The following is a 21,607-nucleotide window of genomic DNA, read 5'->3' as shown; positions in this document are numbered from 1 at the left end:
CTGATCAAAAGTCCATGTTGATCTAATCTAAAGTAAACATGCGCTAGAGGGAGGGGCAGCATCAAAACAGTCCTAAAATATTCTGCCTGGAAGAAGAAAGAGATACTCACAAATCGAGACGAGTTATCATTCCTCATGGTTTTGGCGTTCCCAAAAGCTGCAGAGGAAAAACATGTTGTGAGTTAGTCATGCCATATTCATTCAACAATACACTTCTGCTTTGACTGATGTCATCTGGTAGAAGAATGATCCTGAATCCTGTTAGCCATCTTTCATCATATTCATGAAACCTAAAATTAGACGGTCAGAAATTTGAAATAAAAAACAGGAACAATTCCACACGTCCATCAATAATTGTTGTCCAATATAAAAACAATATAATCAGTATATGAGTTTATGCGTATTTTAGTTAACTGTAAGTGGACAATGAATGGAATTTACATTTTGGCAGACACTTTACAGTTTTTCTCAGTCGCTTTGGTGCATTTCTCACATCACTCTTTACATTTGCACAACAGTTAGTTCAACCTCCACAACATTTAGTCAGTTGTGCACATCATAGTAGCAGTTGTTCATTCCTTCGAACAAATTGCAAATGCTTTTGGACATGCATCAATCGCTTTCATACAACTTTCTGCTGTTTTATAACATTACCATTTGCTTATGTCATGTCAGTCAAAATTAACTATACTTGTGAATGCTGAATAGTCATTCCATATAAAACTAATAGTCCTCATTTCATTGCTTGAGTCATTACATACAAAAATGTTGAACTAGCTGTCAAAATCTGTCAAGAAAATTTTACACATTTTTTTAAAATCTTTTTTTCCTGAAAATGTCTCCTAAATTCAACAATTTCTCTCAGATGAATCTCAACTTTCACTGATGAGAAGGGGAGTGTGAAGCATTAGTTGCAACCAATGATAAGCCACTTCTCTACAATCACTGTCAGAGCTGAATCCCATAAACCCCCACTTTACAAGCATATACGAACCAAGCAGGACATAGTGTGTACCATTTCTACAATACTGTGACACAGAAATGGAAGGTCAGCCTCGTGGAAGAAGGGTAAGGGTGCGGGGAGGAAGGGGAAGGGGACAAAAGAGGATGAAGAGGCCAAGTACATAGGCAGATCCCTGATGAAATCAGGGCTACAATTGTGGATCATGTTGTCAATCACGGCCTCACAATGGCTGAGGCTGGTCGAAGGGTGCAGCCAAATGTTGGGAGAACCACTGTAAATTCAATTATTCAAACATTTCGTTGGGAGAACAGGTGTGTATAAATGGACAGTAATTCAGCACTAAACAATCTGCACTGCACTACTGTCATTGTGTCATACATGAAGCTTGCAGTGGGACAAGAACTTGTCACTGTACATTTTACATTTAGACGTACAGCTTTACAGCATCACACTAGTGTATTGTAGTGTACAGTAGTGTTACAGTAAAGATTTGCCATATGTACTGCAATATTGTTTACAGTTGTGCACAGCTCTACCCAAAGGGAGTTTGTGTTTGTTGCAAATAAGGGTGTATTTTTTATTTTGCACAATGCTGTGAACAAATTAGAATTGCAAAGAGCATGTGCAGTAAAAATGTGAAACATACATATTCAGTGTCTTGTACTCAGTTACCTCACTAAATACAGTAATGTATAACTTTTTTTACTGTATTTTTCATATGGCTGTGCAAATAGTATATAGTGCTGTCTGGAGCATTTTCAGGTAGTGTCACCAAGATCTGACTTTTTTTGCATTGGAAAACATTGACAGAGTAAATTGTCATAATGAAAACATGACAAAGCCATTTGACTATCTTGTTCATAAACAATTGTGCCAGGACTTTTCATCTTGATGACACTGACACTTTCATTGACACGAATACTTGCTTTTGAGGAATGACCTATCCATTTTGAGCAAGTGACACGCTTTTGCAGGTTATCAACTAGGTTTTGCAGTTTGTACTAATTGTTTTGAGAACTGCATTAACTGTTGTGCAAATGTAAATATTGATGTGAGAAATGCACCAAAGCGACTGAGAAAAACTGTAATCTGAAGTGACTTTCATTGCATTTACAGATTACATTTTATCTGTTCATGCATTCCCTGGGATTTGAACCCATGACCTTGCCATTCAAGATGGCACCAAAAAAAAAAAAAAAAAGAAAAAAAAAAGAGGAAGTTTTAAAAAAATATATAAAAAATATTTTACTGCAGTACATAGTATGTATATTGCATTCAGTATGCAAATGTTCTGTATGCATGGAACATTCAGATTACCAACTACAGTACATTTGCTGTATACAAAACATCACATTGCACAGAATACTGTATCCCACAACGTAATCTTCCATTTACAATGTAACAAATAAACTTTTAAATTATCATCAAATTAGACTAAAGTTGATAATTACACATTACATTTGACTACACTGCCAAAACTTGAGAAATTTGAAAATGGCATAATGATTGACTTTTACAAAAGTGATTGAGTTACAAAGTGACAAATTTTGCCTGTAACTGTTCTAGATGATAAAAAATAGAAAAGTTTAACTAGAAAAATATAATCTTCACTATAGAAACTGTACAGAGTCTTTCTAGAAATTGTTTATTTTCCTTAAGTTTTCCAAGCCCTGGTAAATTCTAAAATTCCCTGAAAGTTTTCCTAAGTTTTCCATGACCATGGGAATTCTGCATACAAGAACCGCCACATTTCTTTCAGATCTATTTTGTGTTTGAATATGATTTTACTGAAACTAACATTAAGTACTCTTAAATATAAATGTTCCAAAAGGGGGTTTTCACAGTGATGCCATAGATAAACCATTTGTGGTTACCCAAAGAACTTTTGAGTGAACTCTTAAAAGATTTTTATTTTTTTTATTTTTTTATTTTAGTGAAGAACATTTAAAAATCTAAAAGAACCTTTTTCCACTATAAAGAACCTTGTGTGCAATGGAAAGATTCCATGGATGTTTAACGTTCTTCATGGAGCCATAGATGCCAATAAAGATCCTTTATTTTTAAATCGTCTCATTACTACAACCTTAAATATAACAAATTTATGCATTTTCCTTCTGAACACCATCTCATAGCATAAGCTACATATACAGAGAGTCTATGGTAGAGAAACATGCAGCAGGAAATGTGCAGGACCCCCAGTGAGGGGCTCATTACTTCCAGCAGCTAAACTCTCACAGATGTGGGACTTCACTCTGCTCTGAGTCCTGCTGCCAAGAAGCACTGGGCATTCCTACTCCATCTCACCGCTTATGGGCATTTCCTGTTCATGGGCCCACATATAAAAAAAAAAAAAAAAAAAAAAAAAAAACAACTCTCTGATTGCCAACAGAGACCAGGGAGCTCTTGGCCCATTAGTTGGGGTGGGATTAGGGCTGTAACGATTTGACCAAAAATCAAAATCTCGATTAATTGAACATTTTACTTCGATTACGATTAATGAACGATTATTTAGCCTCTTTTTTTTTTTTTTTTTGCCCCCGTAGTTCACTGATAAGGTTTGTACCATAGGCTAAATATGTTCAACTATTAGATGTGGAATATTTTTTCTAATGAAAAAGTGCATTTCTTGTTGATTTTAAAATACTTTGTTATCAGTTATTGTCTATGGGTCGTAACATTTCTTACTGATTTTTGTTATAACTAAAGAAATGTATGCTGTGTAACGGTTGAGTTTCTAAGCTACTTTAGTGATGAATCACAGGACAGCGTTGACACTTGAGTTGCTGCGCTCCTCTCTGCGGGCGATCTTCACGTGATGTGCGAGTTACTGTCTGTATGAGTGTTCGTGTGTCACAATATATCAGCGCAGTAGAAAATCACTTCAAATGTTCAAACAGACAAGACTTAAAACGCATACAATTGACAAAGTTTTGTGCGGACACAAGTGAAAGTGATCTGGCTTCAGGGCGCGCGCTGTAAGAGACACGACACACCTCAGCTCTCTGTGTCACAGCTTCGGGCTTGCGCACGCTGTGTGTGTGTATCAGCGCATTTGATAAAGATTAACTTATCTGTATAAACTGTTTAAAACGTACAATTACCATAGTAATTCTGAGCATCCAGATTGTATAAACAAAGATATTTTTCCATGTGCCTGCAAACTGCACTTGATATGACTGACGGGGCAGAGTCACGTGACTAAAACCGAAATAACCGACATGGGAAAATTATGTCGGTTAGAGGTTTTAAATTTCGGTTTCGATTACTTTTCTATTAATCGTCCAGCCCTAGGTGGGATTATGGGAAAATACATATGATATAGGTCTCAAATCATCTGCTTTCAAAATTGCCTTAAAGAATCTGAAAGATCTGCCACTTATTTTCCCTTTAACTGATCTCCTGGTACATTCAAGAATGTTTTAAGACAAGGGACAAGACAAGGGAACTGAATATCCTAATGGTGTGAACAAGACAATTGGTACAAAACAGAAGACACAGAAAACTCACCCTCAAGCACTGGATTGGACTGAAGCAGCTGCTCCTTCACTTTGTTCACCTCCTGGCCCTTCCCACACACTGCCGCCACGTATGACATCACAAACTTACTGGCCTCTGAAAAACAGACCACAGAAGAATGAGGTCAGGGGTCACCTTCTTCTAGACAAGACCTCACCCCCAAAAATCCCTTTTACATCAACTCTGCCTATCCTACAGGGAGCAAACGCCTTTCCCATTCAAACTCCCCCATTCCTTCAAAGCCAACTATGAGATCAACTGTTTAAAGAGTCTTCAACATCCCATTGAGCTGTTGCTATTAATTATGAAGAGATGACAGAACAACTCAAATATAGAGGAATGCTTGTGCATCATGGTTAAAATTACTTGCTTTAGTTTATTTCGTAAAAACCATATGAAACAGTGTGGAAACATGCCCAAATTATTTTAAACTATTTGTTTAAAACTATGTTTTAGTTTTTACATGAAATGATTTAAATCTACTTGGCACAAATGGCTGTTTATGATTTATCTTGTTCGACGCTTAATGACTTTCCCATGTCTGGACCTATGAGAGCAGCGACTTACACACAGAAGTGCTGATATGAAATGTTTTCTGAAGAGAAGGACGGCCAGTTATGTTTTAGAGATTTACGGCTATTTTTGGACTCTGCTCAATTCATAGGACTTAAACTATGAAACATTTTGATCAAATATAATACATAAAGAGACAGAGTGATAATCAAGCAGATAGAAAATAATGCCATAACACCTCATTTCATATAGCTTAAGCATGGATCCTGAATGAGTTAGAGAGCCCAATTTAATTTATTCCTGAGCTGTGGTAGATTTTCATTAGTACAGAATAGCATTTCGAAATTAACAGTCACCTTGACTAACAGTCAATGTTTTTCATCAGACCTTGCTCTGTAGTGTGTGGATTACCAACCCCATTTATCTCATTGCCTTGACTGTTGGACATCCTGTATTTGAATGGTTGGCACAGTAAGATGGCTATTTTAAAACAAGAGGAGTCCAGTTCTGCACTGCTAAACAGCTGTGGTTAAATTCCAGCATTTGTAAAATAAAGACTTGATCTGACATTTAAAGAACTCAAGCAAAAGTTCAGTCAAAAGAGCACTATATTACACCTGCTTGTTAGATGAACGCTTCAAACACTTCAAAAACTACAAAAAAAAAAAAAAAAAAAAAGTGTAATTCACAAAAACAACTCTACTCCAGCAGAGAAACATGGATTTGCAGTTATCATTTTGTGTCAATTTATCATTTTGGATTTTGAGGTAAAATCATACTGTATATATTGTATTGTTATATATTATGTTGACAAATCATCAATTAAATATTTTCCATCTTATATTCTGCATAATTGTGTGTTTTAAAATAAATACTGACAAAAACTATACTATAAAACTATATATTTTAGGGCTGGACGATATGACGATATATATAACATTGATAAGTGATTACTCAGATTTAAAGCTACCTATATTGTAGTTATATAAAATATTCACAGGCAGATTTGCTTTATGTATTTCCCCCGGCGTCAAATCGGGCACATATAAATGTCAGGAAACACGACTCCAGGCTGCATGTCAATATCCATGGATTAGGTTTATTTGACAAGCTGTAAGAAACACTTTCGAGTCCAACCTTTAGTGTAATTCGTTAGTTTTACTCGCGTTTTCAGAGTTTCCCCTATTAAATCCAGTCACGCAGCAGGTTCTTTTGCCACTCAGTCCAGCTGAGGGAGTGCGTTCCGACGGGAAAGTGACGTCGATGCATACCCTCTATACAAACTAAACCTGCCTGGAGTTTTCACGTCACTCTGCAAAGTACGTCACCCGGATCGTTGATCTGATTGGTTGAAGGACTATCCAACTGCGTGAATAATGCTCGTTGATCAAGCCTCTTGTGCAGTAGAAAATACATAGCAGACTCCCCAGACCAATGTTCAATTTTAAATTGAGCTTGGTCTGGTGATAGCCAGACAACCTGTTACCCATTTGTAAATCTTAATCTATTTCCCAACATGAGATGAACAGTCTGACACAAGAAGAGTTAATCCTCTAAATTTAATCCAAGCCATTACTTAGCCATTATCTAGCCATTACTAGATTTGCATTACTATATTACTGTTGATCTATTCAGAGTCTATGACATACAGTCTACTCTATTTATACCACAAAAACAATGCAATGGAATTACTGTAAAATGTAACAGGAGCAAGTTAACAACAGTGCATTATGGGTGAATCATCCTTTGAAGGCATTGTTAAAGAGATTAAATAGAGAGAATTTAGGAATGAGTGGATTAAAAGATCAAGGTGAAATGACTTCATAGTTACAAAATCCTATAGTAAGAAAGCAGCTAGTATCACAATACTGAAAAAAGTAAAGTTAGCAGCATCACTACTGTTATTTGTTACTGAATAGCTTGATTCAAGTATAAGTATTTTCAGTGGTCTTACCAGTCTTTCCTGCTCCGCTCTCTCCAGTGATAAGAATACACTGGTCTTTATCTTGATCCCGCAGGGACCGGTAGGCCTCATCTGCCAGAGCAAAGCTGAAAAGAGAGAGAGAATATTCAAAATTTAAAAGTTAATTTAACGGCAAAACAAAGCTTTCATTTCCAATTAGGCACCTGTCTTGAGTGTTCTGCTCAATCTGTATCAGCAATTTACTTCAACCATCTAGACCTATTATTAACATACTGACCCTAGATCGAAAACACTCTTTCATATGCTCTGATAAGAGGACATGCAGTGCACAGTTTAGAGGTGGAAACTGCAAGTGATTGTCACACACAAGGGATTTAATATGTTCAAAACCTTATAGGTCATATTTATGTTTAAATGGATTAGGGTAGTAAAATCTCAAATTAGGTTGCTTTAGGACCTTGATTTTACCCAATACAGTACTAAAATTGCTATTTAAACAGTAAAAAGTTCAAACAGTGTTTTGTCCCAAAAATAAACAAAAATGTCCTTACAATTAAACTTTGAAATGTATTCATCTTGATATTATTGCATAAAAATAATACATTAAATAGCTAAAAATATAGTAATCTCTGCTTCCAATATTCACTGCACAACACACATTGTGCTCAAGCCATATTAAAAAGTGTAATTTTTGCATGCATGATTATATGGTTAGTTGTATTATTTGCATTTTTCTGCCCTGCACAACAACTCTACCACAACAGACATTCTATGACCCAGTAAGCTCTGTAACAAAGATGTAATTGTAAATGATTTGTTTGAAGATGAAAAGACAATAGCATCAGTCTGTCAGTTCACATTTGTATGGCACAGGCTGTATGAGACGGTTTTTGGCTGTTGCAGACACTAGGCGTGAACACGTCCATTACTGGCTGACACTATCCAGGCTAAATGATCAGCTCCAAATAAATTGGCCTAAAACCGTGTTAATTTTGACCATTTTATTCAACCTCGCAAGTTTCTTCACAGTCTGTACTTTTCAACAACCATTACTCAGGAATTTTCCAAAACCACAACTAATAATAGGTCTGATTGTGAAGGAAATGCTGCATGTAGTTCCCCTCCTCCAAGTCTGTATTTGTCAGGTTCACGAGGTGCTATAGTGGTACACATATAGTCATAGTGTACAAAAACTTCAATGCAATGATAAGGAGTTCCAAGGTTGAATGGAATTGATGTAATACTTTATTGATAGGCATGTTCTTAATGACCATGACAAAACTGCCTTGTCTGAGGTGGCATGCGGTAGATTCAGAAACTTGAGAAATTCACTGGAATGCCCTAAAATGAGTCAAAGGCATGTCAGGACTTATTCAACTCACAGAAAATAATGCAAATAAAATGTTAAGTTATCCTTTAAGATACCATACAAACAACAACCATATTGCAATACCCTGGCTTCAGGATCTTTTAAGTTGCCTACGTAGACAGCATTTTTAGGCATCGTAGGCTGTTCCAAAGGTGTGCAGGATGATTATGCTGCCTTCTATGATGCTTTATTATAGTCAAATCCATAAGGCTCTACCTGCAACATTTTCGCTAATATGATAAAGAAGGTCAATTTCCATATTCAATAGTGTAACGATGCATGAAGCACCATTTACTCAGAGGTCGCTTCCAAACAAAGCAGCTTTATATTGGTCAATGCTTTGAAATCATGTGTTCAAAGCTTAAACTTGAATTTGATGTGAAATACAATTAGGGAAACATTTTTGCTCTCATAAAATTCTGGACTGTGTGGATGACTATTAATTAACTGCATTTTGCCTGCATAATTTCACCATACAAAAGGTAAAAGTGACTGCACCATAAGGCGGCATGGTATGTAACTTTTGTTGCAGAGTCTTCTGTAAACTCAATGAAAAACAAAAACAAAAAAACAAGCAACAATAACAATAACAACAATGACAAAACAAATATGGTGGAAAAAGCAGGAGATTATAAGCGGGCTCCAATATAAACAATTCAATACCAAAAGTATAGATTAAAATAGTTCACTGATTATTTTTATGCTTCGAGAACTGCATTGTTAGCTTAACAGCATGCTAAAGCTAAACTCTAATGAAATCAATTTAGTCAGTCAGCACGCATATAGCATTAAGATCTTTTTCGTGGCTTATTGTGCTTAACATCAAGCACATCCTGCACTTTATTTTCACATTCATGCATGTTCTTTTTGAAAAAAATGGAACCGAATCATTGACGCAAGCACTTTGCTTCCTAAGGACATATGCGACTATTTAATATATGAGTAGCCTACTTTTTATTTACAATAAAAAAAGCACATTAATATTATAAGCCTTTTTAATTACATTTTTAAAAATTTGATTCTTTTGTTTTTATGCATCGATGCAGAATTGTTCACAGCATTGTGATGTATCGTAAAAATTATTATTTTCCACAGCTCTAGTAGTCACTATATTATGTCACTTCTAATTTGCATAAACTTCATAACAGAACCAACAGAATAGTCGACGTCACTCCAAATAAATATAAAACGGATTAAAAATTAATAACTTCAGTCCACTTTATTGCTGCAAATGCCTGTCAGACAGCAAAGTAGCTCACTAGGATTTGGAATAGAGCCTTTATTTAAAAATATTAAGATAATAAACTAATTCTTAATTATTTATATTAATACTCCAAACAAAATCTTGAAATGGAACAGACTGACACTCCACAAACTACTTTGAGAACCAAACCCAAAAATATGGAGTCCATCTGATGCTGGTTTGGGCTCTGGGTGGAGGTCTGGGAGAAGAAAAGTGAAGAGTAGGAGAGCCAGAAATGGCACAGGGCATTACATCAATGCAGAAACGTGCACAGCCTAGAGAGCAGATTTTTGAGCTTTGTGAGGTGGCCAAAACGCTAGACATGACCCAAACAAAAGAAAAGCATAATACAATTACCCAAACCCTGACAGAGAAACAAGGGAGGGGACAGGGTCCCATTGAAGGAAATTTGCCAAAGTGGCAGTTCTGGATCATCGGGACGCTTTAGGCTGTCCGCAAAACCTCTTTAAGTGGCGGAGGGTCAATGTGAATAAGAATACCTTAAATCTGAATATGAATGGACTCTTAAGGCTTCCGCAGTCAGTCTACAAAGAGCAACAAAAAAGACAAGCACTCTTCCAATGACAAAAGGGAGGAGACGCGTGTGTGGTATTTGTCCTGATCCAACTTTAGGCTAAAATTGAGTTTTGGTTTGCATTCAAAGGCCAGGGAATCAGATGTTTTTCGAAACGTCTTCATGCTTCGCCTGGAGCCACACTATGTAGAGTGGAGAGAGAGGAAATTAAGAGTAAAGTGAGAACATCTGCAGTTAAATGTCTCTGTGCAATCACCACATTTTCTTAGAGTGTTCAGTTTGCTAAGTCTACCCTACAAGAGGGAACCTTTTCTCTAGAATACATACTTCACTCGGAGTCATAAGACGTAACAAATATGGACTCATAAGATGAAATCTGTTGGCTTGAAGCATCCACATCTGAACAGGAGCTAAATGAGAGCTTCATGATGAATGGAGGAGGGATGTCCTTTAGCACATGACCTACAGGAGATTGAACAGTAATTTCAGCTTGGCTTAAGGTCGTGGTAAGGCTCAAATCCGCAACATGATGCACATGGCAGAAAATAGTATGTTCCTACCACCCGTAGTCCTACATAAAAGGGAAAACTGATCATGAGGACAGGAACACCCAAAATACAGCCAGGCCTCAATCCTGTCAATGTACAGAGCTTTTGTGTAGAAGTGATTCATTTACAATGTATGATACCATCACATCTAAATAACATGTTGGTTCTGATTCCACTTAATTATTAAAATACTGAGAAAACAACCTTAAACAAAAACTATTTTTGGTAATATTTTTTTTTTTTTTTTTTTTTTTTATTAAAAACAATATTTATTATAATTATTACAAAACTCTATTCTGAATGTGCCTCAATCATGCTAGAGTTCTTGATTAATTCTGAGTTGTAAATGCCAAAAGTAATGCCTAGCGGACCGACCAACTCAGTAAGTGATTAATTCAAACCAATAACTATTTAAATCAAGTTCAAATCTGATTACGAGTCTTTTTTACCTATTCACTTCAAAAGAACTGACTTTATAAAGAGTCATTCATTTACATAGGACATCAGCAGGACAAAACACACAGTAGCCAAATAATGAATTGTGGCTCAGCATGCTGGACACATTGCTACACTGGAATAGCATATCCATATCTGCTTCTGAATGAGCCACAGTGGAAGTAATGTTTTCCTAAGTGTGGTGGAATGATCACAGACTACACTGGAACAAACAATGGACCACGGAAGCCCTGGAGAAGGAAACCCGAAATAACAAGTGGCCACAAACCCCTCAGCTGCTTCCTGCACAAATATGGCTCTTGTTTAATAGATTATAGTGTGTTTGACTTGACATGCACATGGAGATACTATTGCGCAGGCTGAGAGAGTAAACAACCACAGGATGTGATGCTTTTCCATATGAGAGCTATGAAATAAGACAATGTGACTCAATTCAATAGAAGTCTGAATTTAAAAAACTGATGAATATTATATTATTTTGTGTGAGAAACCTACACTTGGGACCCCCCTTCCATCAGCTCCTTCACAACCTCAGGAAGTAGCAAGTCGGTCTGTTTTTAGTCACCCAAAACCGGATGACTTTACTGCTTCCCTCTATCTGCACTGACTCAGCTTTCCTGATGTCTGTGCACTGTATATTCTGTCATGTGTCCTACATCTGTCCTTCTTGGAGACCTATGTAGACTTACACTTAGGCAAACCAAGAGGAAGCATTTTAAGGGAACATATATAACCCCTCTTTGGGGAAACAGAAGGCAGCATTGTATGCATCCTTCAAGCAAATGAAGAATCCAGAATGCATTGCAATTAACTCAGTCGAAAATAAACCTGGCATCCCAATATGCTAACTTCGCTACTATATAGTGTGCAAAAAACACTATGTGAAAAGAGTAGCATGTCCGAATGATTCATTAATCAATTTAAGCAGGTCAATGACACCATTTTCTTTAAGAGCTGCTGTGTAGCCAAAATTATTTACCAGTTATCACTGTAAAGCTGCTTTGACACAATCTGCATTGTAAAAAGCGCTATATAAATAAAGGTGACTTGACTTGACATTAAGAATTCATAACTGTAGGCGAAAAGTACCTGCATGATATACCACTTCAGAGATTCTGAAAAAAGCATCCGATGGACACTTTACTATCTCATGAGGCCATGGGGAAGAAGTTATACATGGCAATGAAGTGGCACAACATGACAATGAAAAATTGGTAGATACTGCAGTGGTAGTAGTGCTACGCCCGAGTTTCATTCATACTACACACATTTATACTAATATAAAATATCATATCTTTTTTAATGGTTGTGAAGGAAGCTCTTCATCAAATACCTACTCAGACAATATGCGATTTAGTATGCAGCTAAAGAAAAATCCATCCAAGATTGCAGACAAAGGAACAGAAATACAGATTATAAATATACCTAAAAGTATAGAAACATTAAAAATTGGCCTTTTCTTTATGTGTGCTATAGATGTGTGTTTAAAGTTGGGGTGAACCGCAAGTAACAACAGATCATCTAGTAGGGGATTATCGAAAAAGACAAAATGTATTGCGGGGACTTGGTTCTATACATCGGATGTTAAGATATGCATGTCACACTCAAAAATGGAGGCAGATGAACACGAGCTTGCAGGGATGGGTTTAAGCAAACAAAATGATTGTAGAAGTCTTGCATGTGTCACCAGAGAGAAGTCATTTTCACTGGAAGGTCCAGTTATGACATTTTGATTACACATTATGAGGTCAATAAAAAAAAAAAAAAAAAAAAAAAAAAAGTAACATATGCACAAGATGATTTGTTCACAGATTTATAACATGTATTTCAAAAATAGATAGGTGAATTTTCAGTCTATCTTTCATTCTATAATCTTTAGGGAATCATGGAGTTAGCTTAGCGACATGCTCAAACTTATCTAAAGCTGATGGAATCAAAATGCTTGTTGTTGTTATAATTATTTTTTCCACCAAAATTTTAGCAACAAAGTAAATAAGTATAGTTGACATTTCTCTTGCTTCTCTGCAATCTTGTTCACAATGCATTCTGGGATTGCATTCTCAGTAAAGGATACACATGATTCTGCCATGGATTTTGGCCAAAGCGAATATTTTGGATGCATTTTGGAATAGCCTTTGAATTGGGAGCACATCTATGATGCCTTAAAATGCTGCCTAGGTACTTATAAAGAAGCCTTTTGGCGATGCACAGGAAAACGGATAACCCAAAATGTATTCCATGCAAAATAACAGAGTGCTTTAGAGGCCTAGCACAAACCTTTGTGTTCTGGTGTCCTGATGCCCCAATGCCCCAGAGAGAGAACATCCTCTCTCATTCATTCACCCTTACTGCTCAGGGAGAAAGTACAGCTTTCCGATATACAAAGTTGACTACAACCCAAACTAAAAATGGCATTGAAACATGCACACACACACATATATATATATATGGTGGATGGGCGATACAAAGAAAGAATAGATGAACATGCCACAAAAAAATACATCACTTGACATGTCTCAATATGGGGGGGGGCTGTGACCCAAGCGTGACCCTAAATGGATGTAGTGCTGTTTGGGAGGCAAGGAGTCTCCAACTAGATGACAAATGATGCCATTGTAGCACGAGCTAGCTGTGGCCAAGGAGAGGCTGTTCCACACGAGCCAAAGCTTGTTTATCCAACCCTGTGGCAGGAAATGAGGGAGAGGGATTGTGAACATGCTGGGAGAGGGGTCACCTTCAAATTTTGAGAGCCAAAATAAATAAAATTAAATGGGTGTAATCTGGTGATTATATAACGGTCATAACTTAGCACAGTATAACATGGCTGACTACCGCAGAGTTTGCTTGCATCTACAAACTTTACAGAACTTAAAAATGGATTTAATTATTGGACCTTTACAATAAATATTTATAAAAATACATGTTAAAAAATGTTTGCACGTTTTTATTATCACATTTGATACATCAGGCTTTAACGGCTTATATAGCTCATCCTGAAGGAGGAAAAAAACACCAATTTTATTGCAAAAATATGGTGCAGTTGCTGATATTTATATTGTATTTATATGATCAAAAAGTAAGATGAAATTCTGATAGCTTGTATGGTAAATCAATAAGATATTCATAATAGTATAGCAGAATATCTACATAAAATGCATATAAATATTAGTTGTCACTCTCACTCTTAAGATGATATTTGCTTAAAAAAAAAAAAAGAAAAAAATACAAACTATCAATCACATGACAGAAGGCATGTAGTAGATTGTGTTCAATAAGTTTTGGTCATGCTGATAATTCAGAGGCCTTAGAAATTTGAGTATCAAATATGATTTCTTAAAAAGTTCTTAAAGTTGTTATTGTTATGAAGAGTGAAATAAAGTTTGACATTGCAAAATCTACACTAAAAAATGCTGGGTTAAAAACAACCCAAGTTGGGTTGAAAATGGACAAATCCAGTAGTTGGGTTAAATGTTTAATTACTATATGGCTGGTTTAAAATGAACCCAAAATAGGTTGGAAATTAAAAATAAGACAAATAATTACTAGAGGCAACAATAATAATCAAAAGCTGAACATTTATTAATAAGCAATTTAATAAATGTTTGTTTAATTATTATTGATTAAACTTATTAATAAATGCTCATTTATTAAACATATTCATACATGTTAATTTCCAACATAGTTTGGATTCATTTTAAGCAAGCAATACAGTAATTTTTAAACAATAGTTGGGTTAAATAAGATGACCCAGCAGGTTGGGCGAACATTTAACCCAACCACTGGGTTAAAACAATCCAGTTGCTGGGTTAGTCCATTTTCCACCCAACTTGGGTTGTTTTTAACCCAAGTGTAGGTTAGTGTTAGTTTTACTTTAAAGAAATTGTTAGATTACACAGAAACTGTTGAGATTGTTAATCAAGCAAATACTTCTCAAAGTGATATGACAGATGGCAACAGTTAGTAAGGTAAAATTGAACAGTTATATTTTAAAGGCATGGCTTAGTGAAGGGTCAATTGCTCCATCAAAACAGCAAGTAATTTAACATATGGCTAGATAGATTATTTCAAACACAAGAGTTTATCTGAGTCTATGAAAAAAATGAAGGTCAAGTGTAAAGTCAAGATGTGAAGTCATTACTGCAACCCTGAGAAACCAAGGAAAGTCAAAGCAAGAATGTAAACAATGAGAAAAGCAAACACTGGCTGAGGCCAAGTTCACGACATACCATAGTTCTCGACATGTGACAATTACAAATTATAAATCCATACAGGGCAAAAATATGATACTTTATATGTGTGCCAAGTTTCCAAATATTAAAGTCCTACAATATGTGTTTTGTTTAAATGCTGGACAAGCAGTCAATTATTTAAATATTTATCTCTTACAATTTTACATATTAAAAACTGGCAATAGCACATATGAATGCAAAAGCCCATCAAACTCCTATATCGATTGACATTTAACTACAATTACTGACTTAACTGGCTAACAAAAGTAGTGTAAACACTTTTATGTGCATTCAGATCCATATCTATCAATGACGGAGGGGAGGTGATTTAGTTATTACACAACCTGAGCCAGAACAAACAGAGACGATATATTCAAACTCTCACGCAATCCCATAGAAGGGACTTTCCAGTTGGGAAGTAAGAATTTTCCCTCACTGTATCCCTATGGCCCCATAACACTCCAAACCAGTTTTTTTTTTTTTTTTTTTTTTTTTATAAACATATACAGCTTTGGATTGTAGGCAGTGAAAACTGCAGGGATAGAGGTGGTTTGCTTTGTGTTTCACTGCCTAAGGATGAGAGTAGGTGGCCACAATTACATGAGAAGAGAAGCTTCACACTCTACCAAAGAGCACGTCTGCCAACGCAAAGTCCAGAGTTCATCTTTCTCTGTGCTAAAAGCCACCACTGATAACAATAACCGTGATGACACACACACTTAAATGTCCATGTGAATATTGAAAGCTATTTGCCGACACATGTTATACAATATTACCTGTATGCATGTGTGGGATGAGCAACAATGAACAAGAGCCAGTTGCAGCTTATAAAACTGTGCTGAAGTGATAGTGAAGAAAAACATTTAAATTAAATGCAGAAAGAGCCTAAAGTCGATTTTATTTTTCGGTCCTTTACAATTGTTGCTTATCAGATTGTAAAATGTGACCTTGGTAAGATCTTGGGTAAATGCAAAGGCAGATTGTGTGACATCAACTATCGTTTATGTACGATATACACCATGGAACTTTGCTCATGATCAATAATAGTTCTGACAACCTCACTGATGCAACAAACTGAAATTGTGCCGCACAAACCCAAGCAATTTACATTTCACAGTGTAGGGAGAAAGTAATGGGCTATTTTCTGTAAAACCCTGGATCGTAAAGGGATTCTGGGAAAGCAAACAACTGTCGCGGCTCTGTAAACAGCAGAGGTAGCTGAACATTTCCTTATTGCCTACATCTGTACAAAAGCAGCTGAAGAGACAGAATGTGGTTCTGTAGGTTTTCTACATGCATTGTCATGCAGCAGCTATGATAATTGAATTGTATCCATTTTGTGTAAAATTGTCTTAAAACATCTCATTCATTTTTTTTTTTTTTTTCTTTTCAATGCTGCTTTGAATCTAATGCACTTTGACTAATGTCTATTATGTGGCCTGAAAAGCAGATAAGCATATCCCTTCAACAGTAATTAACTTTAACAACATTTATCTATCTGGTCTGGCAATGGAAAACAGCTCCAGGTCTTGGCTTGTCAAACACAGCTTTAAGGTGTAAATAACCAATGGGGTTTGGTTAGTCTTAGCACAGATACCCACTTTTTAAAATAATTTCCCTTTTATTAATTTTTTTCTCCCTTAGGTCCGCTTAATTATTTTTTTATACATTATTAACTTAATTTGGCAATTTTTCTCTGACTCTTACAATTAACCCTTTATGACCGACATTTGCATGTCTGTTTAAGAGCCAATAGAAACCGAACTACACATTCAGATCCTACATGTTCCTGTTGCGTTGTTTTCACCCTCTAATGAGTCTGCACAAATTGAGTTTACAACAAAAAAAAAAGTGAGCAGGCGTTAACTGAAAACAAATATGTAGATTTTACGTGGTGTTTTTGCTCATAACTTCAAATGCACAGATCATAGATCATGGCACATCACTTTTTGCAAAAGATTTTTATGATTAAAATGAGACCAAAATCAATAATCCATTACGTCGGATGATATAGCATACTTGGCTAAAACCATGTCTCTCGTCTTTCCAACATGCAATGTGTTATTCAATGTTCCCAGTCCATGCTTGTTTTCCAATGTAGAATAACACAATATGTATAATTTGAAACCATAGAAACTCAGCTTTTTTATGCATCTGACCATTTTGACAAACTTTTAACGGGTGCTGAGAAGTCCCTATAAACCGAGTGTACCACCTAGCAATGAAAAAAATAATAATCATATTTTTCAAAGCTACTGCCTTAACATAAAATAGATGTCATTTGAAAGCTTAGAGTCTAAACTTTACAATGCATATAGCCAATTTGATTAACTCCTAAGTGGTGCCATTTGCTTATTAATAGAAAAAAAAAAGTTTTTCATAATTTATTCAACTACAGACAAACAGATTTCACGTGGCATTTTCGCTGAAAAACGGACGAAACGCGTACAAGTCATAAATATGGCACAACATTATTTTGGGCTCATTTTAATCGTGAGAATCTGCTGTAAATAAACAATATTGCGTTGGTCAAGAGATATTCCTTGTGGAGGAACAATATTAAAGAATGCCCATAACAAAAAAGGCAATCTTGGTTCCACATGCTCTAACTTCTGATTATTTTATGCTATCAAGTTTTCCATCAAACAATACGTTTTGGCTCTCTTTTCTTAAGTTTTGGAGTTATGAGTCTTTACTTTTCTGTCACTCAGAAAGAAAAAAACCCTCTAAAAACGCCTTCAGGTCTTAAAGGGTAAAAAAAAAGCTGTTTTTGAGTGCCCTCTTTTGGTTTACGCTTGTGTTTTTAAGGGCTCCATCCTTCTTTGCAAAGCTACATTTCATTGCAACAAATTCATAAAACAAACTGCTAGGATCGGACTGAAATTATCAGAAATCTTGTTAAAATATATTTTAGTTGCTCTGTCTAACACTGGGATACTGGGATCTGCAGAGTAGTAGATGCTACACATGCACAAAAACAAATAAAAAACAAGGCTTGGTGAACTTTCTAAACTTATAACTCTCATTAGTTCTTCTTGATTCCTCATTATACGACCCCTTTAGGCTGCAGTTTCAGCAAGTCTGTGCCAGTCTGGAGTTTAGGCGTGATGAGAGAAGCAGACATCTGGACCACACCCTGGATGAAACCTGCCTCCTGCTTCCCATATGTGTGCGAGATGTGGCAGTGAGAGACAAAGTCAAATAAAAGAGTCTCCTGCACACACAGCACTCCCCATATTCACACTCCTGCAATTTGTGGGAATGGGGTGATCATGATCTGCTATTGATGATGATGACCCTGATTCTGGGTTGAAATAATGATTTAAATTTTAAATCCATCCTGTAATTTCTACATCTATTTCTCTGCTTGTAAAGATAGTCATGCAAAGAGACACACCCTACACTACTGTAGTAAAGGCTAATGTTATAGTACTTAGATAATCAACACAACATAAAAATACACAAATTACATGTACACCCAGCCTGGCCTACAAGTAGGAGTAAAGTGCCTGGATAATATCAGCCTGAATTGCAGTTTTCAACCTCAAGGAAGGCCAGACCACCTTAACCAAAAGGTGCAACATGGCACAGCCCAAATATGATTAATTCTCAAGGAAACAAGAAAAGGCTTCTAAAATGGACTTTAAAACACTAGAAGGTAGAATAATTCACCAAAAAATAAAATTTGATCATAAACTAAGAAATGAAATATTATCTTAGATAATCTTTTATACATTTAATTGGGAGATATAGAGTGACAATTTATATTCATATGCATTTTGCCTGCTATACCGTTATAAAAATCTATCCGCTATTAAAACGTCATCTTATTTTTGATCATATAAATATTAGCAACTGCATCTTACTGTTGCTAGTTTGAGCCTCTGAATAAAATTGCAGTTTTTTCTTCAAGTAAGGGTGCTATGATCAGAATTTCTGGGGCTGCTCACCGATTACCACTCACTGGAAGCAGTAGCTATTGGATGATACTGATTACCGAAATAAATAATAAGCCAACTATTCTTAACAACAATGTATTTTCTATTTCTATCTCTCTCTCTCTCATATATATATATATATAGATATATATAGATATCTATTTTATATTATATATATCTATCTCTATATATAATATTATATAATATATATATATATTTATTATATAATATATATTTATATAATATTATATTAATCTCTATCTCTATCTCTCTATCTCTCTATCTCTCTATCTCTATCTCTATCTCTCTATCTCTCTCTCTCTCTCTCTCTCTCTCTCTCTCTCTCTCTCTCTCTCTCTCTCTCTCTCTCTCTCTCTCTCTCTCTCTCTCTCTCTCTCTCTCTCTCTCTCTCTCTCTCTCTCTCTCTCTCTCTCTCTCTCTCTATATATATATATATATATATATATATATATATATATATATATATACACATACATATACATACATACATACATACATACATACATACATACAACAGTTCTGTCTGGTTCTCGAATCTGATTGGCTGATAGCCATGCGATATTTCAGTGATAACAGCACTCCTACCGCCTTTTCACCGTTTGTATCACTCCGCTCGAAGTGACCGTCATGGCGGCCGATCAAATCAACCGTAATTTTTACAAATACTACTTCTTGTACCACGAACTGCAGTTTTAATAGTTTTTTTTAGGCGAGAATGTAGTTGTTTAGACCTGAAATATGTGACTCGTATTTAATAACAGAGCCCATTTTACAATTTGTTTTGACGTTTTCGGAGATGCGAGCTCGAGTGCGTCAGCGGCCGTTCAGTGCTTCTGTAACCGCCGAAAACAGCTTCATCTCGGCCAGTGCCTTGGGGATTTGCCGCTGGCTCTTATAGTGGTTAAACATGAGACATAATTCCATTTGAGTACATAGAACGGGCAATCTTTGGCCTTATTAATCTCTTATTTTATATCTATTAGAGCAAGTCGAATTGTGCTATATTAAATTTGATAATAATAAATGTTACGTTACATCCTTATATAGCACATTGGCTACAACTAGACGGGACTCTTCTCCGCTTCAAATACGTAAAACATTAAACTTTATAAGCATATGTTTTTTTGAGTAAAGAAAACGCTTTACATTTTTTTTTTTTTTTTTTTCAAACATCAGGGGTCTCATTTATAAAGCGTGCAGTTCCTGCGCAAAGGTTGTGATCTATAAAAACAAACTTGACGGGAGAATGTGCGCACCTTTAAGCAAACTTTGAGCCGTGCGTACGCACATTCTGGAGACAAAGTGATATGAATTGAGATGGTAGATGTGCTACTTTCGATCACTTTTCCAGTGACACGCTGTTTTATGACAGCGAGGAGCGCTGGAAGCACAATAATTCCTCTTTAAACTAAACTGCAGATGTTATGACAAAATATGTTTTCGAGAATGACGATCAGTGATGCACACTTAACTTAGATATTATGGAAGACACTGCTGGATTCGGTGGTCAAACGGTCCGTTGTCCAGCTTGAATAGGTCCAATAATATCTTACTGTACAACCACAGCTGCATGTTCGTGTGAAGGATCTTCAAATAATTACCATTTGAAGGATATCATTTGAGGAAAATGGTAAGATTTGCACGTTTTCTTTTTTAAAATACTTTGTCAGTGACGCGCCGAGTCAGACAATTGTATTTACACTGCAATAAATAAGTAGTCCTATCTGTTTCCACTAAAAATAGCCTATAAACTTCCTAAAATATATGTTCACCTTATCAGCAAAACTGCATAAATTTGATTTGAATTGTTTAAAACTATTAAAATACTATGTGGCCAGTGGAAATGAATGAATCAACTCGATTCTAAAACCTTTATCTGAAGTATTTTATACAATTTTGTTTTTATGGATCTTTTGATAAATTTTTTAAACATAAAGAGGATATTGGATTATCAACATAATGTGTGGCACAATTGGCATTTATAGTCCATATCTAATATTTTCCAATGTCTTATACCTTTGACGGTGTTAACCATGGTGTCACGTGGTTGGTAACGTGTATGGAAATGATATGTAGATGAGGTTATGCATAGTAAAACTAGGCGTTGTAAGCTGCATATATGGTTATTTCGGGGAGGAGACAGGGTGGAGATCTACGTACGCACAATCTTCCGCTGACTGGGATTTATAAAGGGATGTGCGCGCCGGTTCTGGCGTACGCATGGTTTTATAAATCTGATTTTTTTTGTGCGTACACTTTTAGTAGGGATCCTACGCACAGTTTTATAAATGAGACCCCAGATCTTTATTTACCTTTGCATTGCACAGAGGAGATGTCCAAACTGCGTGCGC

General features: G+C 35.9%; 1 protein-coding gene across 3 annotated transcripts in view; it reads right to left on the bottom strand.

Moving 5' to 3' along the window:
• The window catches only part of myo1b (myosin IB), a 104,877-nt gene that overhangs the window by 40,766 nt on the left and 42,504 nt on the right, over positions 1–21,607 (bottom strand). For all 3 annotated transcript variants that reach the window (XM_067408543.1, XM_067408544.1, XM_067408545.1), the window contains 3 exons: positions 6,948–7,042; positions 4,472–4,576; positions 111–157 (listed from right to left, as the gene is read on the bottom strand). In XM_067408543.1, the coding sequence (XP_067264644.1) occupies positions 111–157; positions 4,472–4,576; positions 6,948–7,042 (247 nt within the window). The remainder of the gene's footprint in view (positions 1–110; positions 158–4,471; positions 4,577–6,947; positions 7,043–21,607) is intronic.

This window comes from Chanodichthys erythropterus, chromosome 14, assembly GCF_024489055.1.
Source record: "Chanodichthys erythropterus isolate Z2021 chromosome 14, ASM2448905v1, whole genome shotgun sequence".
NCBI classification, from domain to species: domain Eukaryota; kingdom Metazoa; phylum Chordata; class Actinopteri; order Cypriniformes; family Xenocyprididae; genus Chanodichthys; species Chanodichthys erythropterus.
Note: the sequence above shows the minus strand (reverse complement) of the source record. Positions and strands in the feature narration are given on the sequence as shown.